We start from the raw sequence: 10841 nt of genomic DNA on the forward strand, positions 1-10841 counted from the left end.
TCCTTTTTTTTCCAATTTCTTCTGTCCAATGCAGGCCACATGTTCCATCCTGCCCATTATCAAGTGTTCCCATCTGTCGTTTAGCCTGGAAGCAGCAGGGAGCAAGAGTTAGATGATTGAAGAAATGATTATGTTTGGTTTATCACCAGCGTCATCTCTCTTCCTCCAGCACTCGCCTCTCTTTTCCTCCCTCCCCACATTTTATGTTTCCTACCCTTTTCTCAGTTCAAGTCCTTCTTTCTTCCTCTTTGTTTTCCTCCTCCCCTCCACATGCTCGCCCTCTCCTTCTTCTAAAGCATATTTAAAGTTATGTGTTACTGCCGGCTGCTGAGCCCTGTATCTGATTGCTTCAAGGATTTGGGGCTTTATGGATTATTGGAGGATACATTTTACGACCATAATCTGAAGGGTTTTTAAAAAGAAGTGCTGGAAGATAACTGATCCTTAACTTCTAATATTATTCCATCACTTCCAGACCACATGGTGTTCCTTCACAGAGCCTGGGCGGCGGACTGGACAGGGCAGGGGGCCGGGGGGTCCCATATCAGTCATCTGCTGCTGAGGGCTGTTGTTTTATTGCCATCCACCCGGGCGTCCATCTCCTCTAGGTGGAAAGAGGATACATATTGTCAGCTGGACAAGCAAACATTTTTGCACAAACCATGTTTCGTTTTCCATTTTTTGTTCTTAGAAGATGTGTCAAATGTATACTGTGGCATCCCGCCACTTAAACCTCGGCCCGGACCAGCCCGAGGGTTGGTCCGGGATGGCCGATACCACCGTCACCCACCAGCCGGCGACGGAGAGCATCAACCGAACCCCCAATCAGCGGGATGGGAGACACCTGGCTGGACAGCCAGGGAAAGGCTTTAAAAGGCTCTCGGGCGCAGACGGAAAGGGCCGACGAGAGACGAGACAGAAAGGGCCGAGCCAGCCCTACCCTAGAGGCCCACGGAGGCCTTAGGGACCGCCAGTACCTTATAGCATTTAAGTTGTCTGTAATAAATGCCGTGATCGGCTAAACCCTCACTGCCAAGCGTTGTTTGTACCTGGAACCCGGCAACAACAAGGACCGGGTTGCCACAATACGTATTGTCAATATATTGATAAAGATTATGCGTGCACAGATTGTCATTTTGTTACATTGAGGTGAACACCCCATTATCAATACAATCCTTTTGCCTGCACTGCACAGATGACACGTTGACCTTGAGAACATTGAGAGAAAATAAATCTGTGCTGCAATCGACAAGAATGATCAGAGGTGGCATATGAAAAGCTTGGCTTTATTTGCACTGGTCGTTGCATTTATTTTTGGCTGGAATATGACTTAAAATTTTCAGAATTATTCTCGGCTCAGTATAGTGTGACCTGCTGATACAATGTTCTTAACTAAACTTAATCAGGTTCCCCTTCAGCGTTTGCACTCCGGAAGACTTTTTTAAACAACAAGCAAATGCAGTTGGCTCAAAACATGTGCCCTTCATCCTCTTCCTCGACGCTACTGCCTTCCTCAGACCCGAGTGTTCACCGTCGTTCGTCCAAGCCCATGAGGTTGTACTGTGAAAGGCTATGCACGTGTGCGTGTACAGAGAATCATCACAAGCCGATCATTGAGCAGAAGCAGCCGGGGGTTGGAGAGGCTGGGCTACACATCGTTCAGGTCGTAGAGGGGGTCCTCTTTGAAGTCAGCGGGTCGCAGCTTCATGACGGTGGTCTTGAGAGAATACCACCAGCCTCTCCAGGTGACCCATACAATGCCGTCGTCAGTGACAGCGCTGTAGGGACCACTCGGGTAGTAGAGTCCGTTAAGATGGGCTGAATGGCACCTTGAGGGAAGATGGATAGAGGAAGAGTTGGACAAGGGGTCAAATCTCGATTGGGAACTTGACACACATTATAAGGGAAATATGACCCTTAACCTAATAGGATTAGATGGGCCTGTTTGGTGTTCATTTGGAACATCTATCCTCCATCTATCATATAACAGATCTAGTTATCTGAAATGGGAGCTGCAGGCAGGGTCTGTAAACCAGGACTTTATGACTCTGTAATTATGAGAAATAAACATAACTTCATTTGTTGACTGGTTTGCCAGGAAGTGGCCCCGGGCCTGAGCTCCTCACCGATTGAACCACCAGCCTCCCTTGTCCTCTTGGGCACAATTCCCCCCGGCGTAGTTGTCGTTGTCCCGGTCGTACGTGCTGAACTTCGCCCCCTGGTGGCTGGCCCAACCGGACACGCCCACCTGGTAGTTGCCAGACAGCGCGTCTCCGGCCGTGCCCGAGTAGGCTCCGAAGGACAGCAGGTAGTCGCTCTGCAGAAGAGCATTGGTTCGAAGTCTAAATGCAGCCTACATGGAAATGCATATGAGCACATAGAGGCATCGGAGACACAGGTGTACTTTTAACCAGTTCAACGTCCAACCATCAGACCACAGCGCCGCCATTTTGAATTGTCACCACGGAGGTTTCTTGTTTAATAATGGAGTGTAGGTGCGTTCTTCAATCGTTGCCAATCACTGCTCAAGTAAAACAAATGTAATACTTGACAAGCGTTTTTAAATTGACTTGTGAGGTAATCAGTTTTGCTCACATGACATAACCACAAGGCTTTTTAGTTTGAACAATACAATCAATACAATGATCTATTCGCTTTGGCTGAAACAAACCGGCCCAAACATATACTGCCGAGCCAACATGCCCTGTTATATTGAAGTTTATACAACGGGGGACCTAAATCCAGCGATCTGATTGGTTCCCAACTGTTGTATAATGAGCGTATACATAACTGCTATGACGCCCGATCATTTTGTGAAAGTTTGCATATCACTCCGCGCCTGGAAATAGAAACAGTTACAAAGTAAAACATGTGTTGGATTATGGAGAGGGTGTAAATGTTGTTACTCCGGGAGTGAGCAAGGCGATGGAGGGACTAACGAAAGCTTAGGCACACGGCGAGTGAACTGCTCCATAGGATAAATTGCCTGCGAACCGCTCTATCGGAGCCTTCTCTCGGAGGGACGCTAAAGTGTGTTGCATAGCGACCGTCGATGCATAGCGGCAGCCAGGAGGGACTACTTTTTGGTAGTCTTTAATAAAAACGGCTATTTTGACTTTCTTGGTTTCTTTTTAAATGTAGTGTGTCGATGACTTTCGTTTCGCCATAACAGTAACCGTTGTATAAAAGCAATAGATCACTTCAGTCAGTGGCATGTGCTCATTATACCACTGTGAAGGGGGTCGCCGGCCCTCCGCTGCGTGTCGGGGCCGGACAACGCCCCTTAACAGTGGTATAATGAGCACATACCACAGCCTGTCGTGATCTATTGGTTAAATATATTGTATATTTTCATACAACACTTCTACATTAATCCACCATCCATCCCACCTCCTCAGGTCCCACCCTGAAGTCATTGTACTCAGCGTAGCTTTGGCTGCCCTCAAAGTCTCCCAGGATGATCCTCACAGAGTAGTTCCCTGTTTCACATAGAACAAGCCATTAGAAATACATTCTGAAACACAAGAATCAATAGTTAAACCAAGGGAAACCACTCAGAACCCACACAAAATAAACCAATTATCCTCGAAAGCAACTTACACAATATTATTAATAATATCCATAATCATCATAATGTGTGTGTATCTATCCATCTATCCATCCATCCATCCATCCAACCATCTATCTATATATACACATATACATAAATATACCTTGGTCTGTAAGGTAATGTAGGTTTTCGTTTCCAAACCAGAACTCTCCGGCCCCTGACTTGTCTCCAAAGCCATTCTTATACTCAGTCCACGACCTGAGGGGGGACGGAGGAAGTGAACGTCATAGCGATCAAAATAACAAAAACAAGCACCATTTAGTAACATTTTAATCCTATGCGATTGAAGTCATTTGAGTTGTTGCTTCTGTTATGTTACATGACTTCCATACTGGGTAGCGGTACCTGGTCCCAGAGTCCAGCAACGTTCAAAAATACCAAAACTAATGTATTTTATACATTTGATTGTAAATGTATCACCAGTCCTGTGATAAATAGGGTAATTTGGTTAACTAGTGGTTGTAAATCCATTAAATGCGATGCTGTGCGGTGAATCAGTGTACTGCTGTCATTTAGAACAGACACAAGCCCATCAGAAGGTCTACACTTCATTAAAAGTCCTGAGCTGAAAGGAGATAATAGTTCCCTGTTGATGTGTAACCCTCCTCCTGAACTCGGGTTCAACTTGTCATTTTGTGATATTTAAAGACAGCATAGTTTGAAGATAAGAGCAAAAGAGCAGAGGCATCAGAGCATTAGATACGGTGCTACTGGCACGGCGGATGAACGGAGAATCTCAAATCTAACAAAAAAGTTGTTTTTCCAAAGATTCCTATTTTTTCTCAGAAAATAACCATGAAACGACTATAAAATGACGGATCTGTTGTTTTGGTTCAGCACAACTGGAAACGACAATTGCTTTTTCACCAAAAGCCTTTGCAATACTAATGTGATCAGCATTGCATTTACAACACAGTGACACAAATTTTCCAACCTTGTTTCTGCCTCATAAACCCAAAGATGGCGGCTCTTACAATTAAACTCAATGAACCTTAATTAGGCCTACCAAACAATTTAACCCGACACTGAAATCCAAGCCTCATCCAACCAATTGAAATGCACCTAGGCCTAAATGCCATACATTTGTCATGGTATGTGGTTGCTTGAGCACTGTCTATCAGGACTCAGGAGAGATAGAAGTGGGTCGGAAGACGAGTTGGTGTAAGGTGTGTCGACGTACTATCAGCTGTTACCCCACACACTGGGAAATAAAAAATACATGTATGCAGAGTACATGATTGTACCCAAGGTGGCAGCATTGGTTCTTCACCACACTGTGATCAGCCGATCCTCAGAAAAGAACACGCAGCCTCTCCACGTTCACTCCTCAGACTCACGCCCGCCGGCGTGAGTCGCCTCTCAATCACATCACGTCATGAGCTCTCATGAGACGTAGAACTGCACCTGTTGAAGAGCTCCGAGCCGTCGATCCGTCTCTGTACGACCGTCCACCCCCCCCCGTCACTCATGTCGCAGTAGGCTTGCACCGGCGCCGGGCTGCCCCGGGGCCGGAGGCGGTAGAGACCGCTGGAGTTGGAACCAGAGGTGAACACATCGGCGCAGTCTGGAGCAGGACGCAAAGAGAGGAGGTTACATCTTTTACTTACAGAACTTACCAATTGTTTAATCTGACGGGTGAAAGCTTCTCATCAGACACAGTGGGCACTCTTTCTTATGGTGTGGGTTTTTAATTAATTTAATTAATTTGTTAATTGTTTTGTAGTTACACTAAAACATGGGTTGCACTTCGCATTACATTGTCCTGTTACAGTGTGACGATAAACTTAAGTGCTGGGTAATACGCAATGTAGCGGCATGTATCAGCATTTACTTAATATGTCACAACGTTATGGAAAAGGATGTCTCTACAGTGTGGTTATGTTTAGACGCTACGGCGAAAGAGCGCGTTACGCGTAGGGTTAGGGCTGTTCCGTAACGCCATTAAACATCACGGACATGTAACAGGTTGTTTCGTTGCTCGTCACAATACGTACAAATCCCACTGTAACAAGTACACTGCGGTAAAGGGTTTGGTCGGGGGTTAAGGATGCAGCAGGATCCCCTAACCTCTGCGAGGGGGGTCCCCAGCAGCCGGGTCCCCCTGTGCCGGGGTCTGGTCCTTGTGGGGGGTCTGGGGCCGGCTTAGCAGCTGCAACCTGTTCAGGAGAACCTCCTGTTTCTGCACTCGGCTCTTCAGGAACCGCTCCCGTGCCTCAAGCAGGGCCAGCTCCTCGGCACAACTGTCTGGAGTCTACTCACACGCACACGCACACGCACACGCACACACACACACACACACACACACACACACACACACACACACACACACACACACACACACACACACACACACACGTGATCATATATTCACCCACATGAAAAGACACACAGCAATTATACAGTCTATTTTATTTTGATAGCTATTTAATAATTCTTAAAGAGAGATGGATAACACTTTTTCATTTGATTCCATTTAGCAGTTTATGCTAAAATTATACAGAATGTTTGCATGTATAAACCGACATATTCATAATACGACCTCAATGCAGTCGTGAGTGTCAGATTGCATTGCCTTGTTGGAGTAATACATAAATACTATGCATAAAACACATCAAATAATGAGGGAAAATGTCATCCAAAGCAATACTTACAGCCAGAGCTGGGGCTGCAGCTGCCAACAGCATCACTCCTACGATGAGGCATGTCCGGCCTGCCATCCCGTGTCTTCTGAGTCCCAGCAGTACAACAGTGCACCAGTACAAATAAGAGCGCCTGTGGGTTTTCCTGTTGAAACTATGCAGTTCTAATGAGTAAACTCAAAGTTTCTGTTCAGTCAATCCTTGACGTATTTTGTGTAAATGCAGTGTATAAGTCCATTTAATCCGCCTTGGTGTCTTTGTTCCAGGGAGAAGCAATGTTCTGAGATGAAGGTGTTCCTCTCTACGAGGTAGCAGGAGAACTGAAGGAATACCGGATTGTTCACGGCGATAAATCAGAACTGGGGCGAGCTGGTTCAGGAGAGCGGTTCTGAACCAGTGATGGGAGGATGTGCTTTGCATTACAACAGAACAGAAGGGAAAGATAGAGAGCGTGTCTTCACTGTCCGTTCCCCTTGCTCTACTACTCAAACACAGGGAGATGACAGCTTTGTGTGTGAGTGTGCAACAATAAAAAGTGTGCCTTGCTCAAGGAATGGATGGAATATTATTGCTCACAAGACGTTATAAGTTCAAACATCTTAGGGTAAGTGAGGATGGTCTGGACGTAAAATAATTGTTAATTCATCAGGCGTTCAGACAAATATTGCTCAACACCACAAAAATCCTTTATTTGGTGTTATTGCAAAAACATTACATTCCCTCGCATCAGTCTACTGTTCCCTCCCTCCTCCTCCAAATGCCAGCTGTGGACAGACTTTCCATTCCTTCAGCCAAACTACTGACCCAGGTACCAACGGTTGCTTCTGGTAAACACATCACTCACATGTCTGTGAACATTTCATTGGAGCAAGGGATTCAGGAAACATTTCAGCATTATTGATCATAATGGATTTGAAGTTAATGCTTAATTTCATTCTAATAAGCTGGCTATCAGGAATGATAGGTGAAGGTTATAGACGCAAAACATTAAAATACACAGCACTCAAATAAATGTTGCAATGACCAGAACGATTAATCCAAATCTTAAATATGCACGCTGCCCCCTAGGTTGCTGCCACAATCAATCAAGGTGACTTTTACTCCAAGGACCTGGATGGTGGTAATGGAAAACGTATTATCCGGAGGTTGATTGACTATTGACATGACTATGAGACATGACTGAGTCATGTCTCATAGTGTGTTTGGAGATGGCTAGTTCACCCATCCATCCCCAGAGTCCAATAAGTCTGTGCTCATTATACCACTATGAAGGGGGTCGCCGGCCCTCCGCTGCGCGTCGGGGCCAGACAACGCCCCTTAACAGTGGTATAATGAGCACATACCGCAGCCTGGCGTGATCTAATGCTTAAGTATACAGTACATTCGGAACACATTTTAGGAACAGATCTATGCGGATCAGATGTGCCATGTAAACGCGGCTAGCGTATAGTCAGGTGTTGAAAATCCTATTAGTTGAAATTAGTTGAAAACACAGTTTGTGTTTTGGCTTGTTTTGCAAAACGGCGTTGGAAACACCAGGGTATTGGCTCGGGATATGTAATACTAATACACACAGGACAAAGAACAGTGTTGGCAATTTAACACTTATCTTGACATCAACAAAGTTTACCAGACAAACAATGCCAGACTGTAAAGGGGGTACGAAATGAAACGAGGTACTGAGCATCAGCCTATTGAAGACGAGCAAGGGCTGCTGGTAGCATATGTTATGCTGCATAAAAAATAAAAAATAAAAACAAGCGCCCAGAGGAGAATTGCATCCGCCTAATCCTGACCACCAGTAAACACTTGCGAAGGACCAATGTAGACTTCACTCGTTGCAACATCATAAGCAAATGGCCCGCAAATAAAATCCCCTACAGTTTAGGATAATCACACAGGTTATGCGAGAACATATTTATGTCAGGAAAGGCCTACCAGGCTCCAAGTCGTCACATATCTCAATCAGACAAAACAACTATAACCACATTGGCATAGCAATCGCACCATGTGTAGCTGCTACTGGCTGCAATCTATACAATGCATACTAGCTGGAGCACCAACCAGAATCAGATCACAATCGCTTAGGACCGTGGATAACCTTTGGCCAGCAGGCCATCACGAGCAAACAGAACCAGCAGCAAAGTTTACGTAAACCAATTTCTTACCTTATGTGGCCCTCCACATGCAGGCTAGATGATGCATCCATATCGTGTCACAAACATGCTATTTACAGGAAGCAAAAGGACCGGCTATTTTCTGAATAAAAATGTCAATTTTGGCTGTCTATCTTGAAACTTCTCCAGTGCGTTCACACCAAACGCGACGGGGCAACAGGATCCCATACGAAGTGAACGTATAGACGCGTATCGGGCGATTTGTTTTGATTTGTCGCGCCACACTTTCGCCGCGCACAGGCGAGCGCGTTCACGAGGATTTGTGGCGCGACAAATTCGCTCGAGCTGAAATATTTCAACTTTGACACGAATTTCGCGTGATGACAGCCAATCAGCGTTCAACAGCGTGGCCACTGAATGACATGTGTAACGTAACAGCCAATCAGCGTTCAACCGTCAAACTCAGTGCAGAGCAGTCCGGGGTGAACTGAAGCATGGAGAAGAAAGTGATTGTTGCCGTTTGCGACTCTCGGAGCTCTATATATAATAGTATATAATATAATATAATTGTATAGATAATATCACGCCCAAAAGCTCTGTGCGCCTCCGGATGGCCGTAGCGCGGGGAGCTCACCTTTATTATGTCCATGGGAGCTCAAAGGGATTGTTCTTCTCGGGAGTCGGGGTTTGTTTACCGGCGTTGCTATGGGTTCCGGTCTTGTGTGTTCCAACGGTTTATTAGGTAGGCCTATCTAATAAATTATGTCTTCGTGCGCGCCTATCGCATGATTTTATACTCGACGATTTCGTTTGAGTATGTGGGGATTCTTTCAGTCGCAATTGGTTTGCACATTTTCAAATAGTGGGGGGGACATGTCCCCCGTAATGGACGCCATATGCTCCCCACATTTTATGTTTCCTACCCTTTTCTCAGTTCAAGTCCTTCTTTCTTCCTCTTTGTTTTCCTCCTCTCCTCCACATGCTCGCCCTCTCCTTCTTCTAAAGCATATTTAAAGTTAATCTGAAGGGTTTTTAAAAAGAAGTACTGGAAGATAACTGATCCTTAACTTCTAATATTATTCCATCACTTCCAGACCACATAGTGTTCCTTCACAGAGCCTGGGCGGCGGTCTGGACAGGGCAGGGGGCCGGGGGGTCCCATATCAATCATCTGCTGCTGAGGGCTGTTGTTTTATTGCTATCCACCCGGGCGTCCATCTCCTCTAGGTGGAGGGAGGATACATATTGTCGCTTGAACAAGCAAACATTTTTGCTCAAACCATGTTTCGAAAGTTTGTCAAATGTATAGGCCTACGTATTGTCAATATATTGATATAGATTACAGATGCGTTCACAGATTGTAATTTTGTTACATTGAGGTGAACACCCCATTATCTATACAATCCTTTTGCCTGCACTGCACAGATGACACGTTGACCTTGAGAACATTGAGAGAAAATAAATCTGCTGCAATCGACAAGAATGATCAGAGGTGGCATATGAAAAGCTAGGCTTCATTTGCACTGGTCGTTGCATTTATTTTTGGCTGGAATATGACTATTAACATTTTCAGAATTATTCTTGGCTCAGTATAGTGTGACCTGCTGATACAATGTTCTTAACTAAACTTAATCAGGTTCCCCTTCAGCGTTTGCACTCCGGAAAACAACAAGCAAATTCAGTTGGCTCAAAACGTGTGCCCTTCATCCTCCTCCTCTTCGTCGACGCTACTGCCTTCCTCAGACCCGAGTGTTCACCATCGTTCGTCAAAGCCCATGAGGTTGTACTGTGAAAGGCTATGCACGTGTGCGTGTACAGAGAGAATAATCACGAGCCGATCATTGAGCAGAAGCAGCCGGGGGTTGGAGAGGCTGGGCTAGAGCCGGGACGACTAGTCGACGAAATCGACTTCAAAATGTCCCCCCCCCCCCCACTCTCACTCCAGTCGTGGCGGTAAATATGCACCAGAACGCTAGTCGCCAATCGTTTAAATTCATAACAATGGCGGCGGCAAGCAGTAGCGGGAGCACAGAGGCTGGTGGTATAAAACTCGGCCAAAAGCCGAGCTCCGAGGGTTTGTTTACCAGCGTTGCTATGGTGACCGGTCTTGCGTGTTCCAAGTTCGGTTTATTAGGTATCTAATAAGCTGTCTAATCACTTCATTCTCTGCCTCTTCCGTGGTCATTACAATATTATGAATAGACTTTGTCGGGTTCGGATTTTATACTCTGGTGAAAAGAGAACTTTTGTCATAGTTCTAGTCTAGCTGTTCACTGTCGAAATTCCAGGATCTAGTTCCGGTTTTCTGGACTGGTTGCAGTAATAATCTTTGACCACGCGGGGCGCTCGTAGGCGAGTCCAGAATGAATGGGAGCCAACGGGGTTTTATCCTCAGAATCCACTTTTCTCACGATGTAATTTTTTGTCAAGTAATTTGAAAGTTTCTATCAAAGGGTGGGGCTAAGATAATAAACT

The 10841-nt window shown here is 45.5% G+C and overlaps 1 protein-coding gene across 1 annotated transcript; it reads right to left on the reverse strand.

Moving 5' to 3' along the window:
* Positions 1-1258: 1258 nt before the first annotated feature.
* On the reverse strand, positions 1259-7334 carry LOC115552657 (fibrinogen-like protein 1). Its single transcript, XM_030368933.1, has 7 exons — positions 6262-7334; positions 5678-5861; positions 5015-5174; positions 3714-3808; positions 3391-3479; positions 2127-2317; positions 1259-1829 (listed from the first exon to the last, which is right to left on the reverse strand). The coding sequence occupies exons 1-7, from the start codon at positions 6325-6327 to the stop codon at positions 1649-1651; spliced, it is 966 nt and encodes a 321-aa protein (XP_030224793.1). The 5' UTR covers positions 6328-7334; the 3' UTR covers positions 1259-1648.
* Positions 7335-10841: the final 3507 nt, after the last annotated feature.

The sequence above is a fragment of the Gadus morhua genome, chromosome 10 (assembly GCF_902167405.1).
Source record: "Gadus morhua chromosome 10, gadMor3.0, whole genome shotgun sequence".
NCBI lineage: Eukaryota > Metazoa > Chordata > Actinopteri > Gadiformes > Gadidae > Gadus > Gadus morhua.

Bases quoted from the DNA above. Each gene is read 5' to 3' on its own strand.
- LOC115552657 (XM_030368933.1), bottom strand. From the start codon at position 6,327: ATGGCAGGCCGGACATGCCTCATCGTAGGAGTGATGCTGTTGGCAGCT. The intron at 3,809-5,014 runs GTGCAGTTCTAC...GTCCCCCCTCAG, and splicing joins GGCTCGGAGCTCTTCAACAG to GTCGTGGACTGAGTATAAGA. The intron at 3,480-3,713 runs GTATATTTATGT...TATGTGAAACAG, and splicing joins ACATTACCTTACAGACCAAG to GGAACTACTCTGTGAGGATC.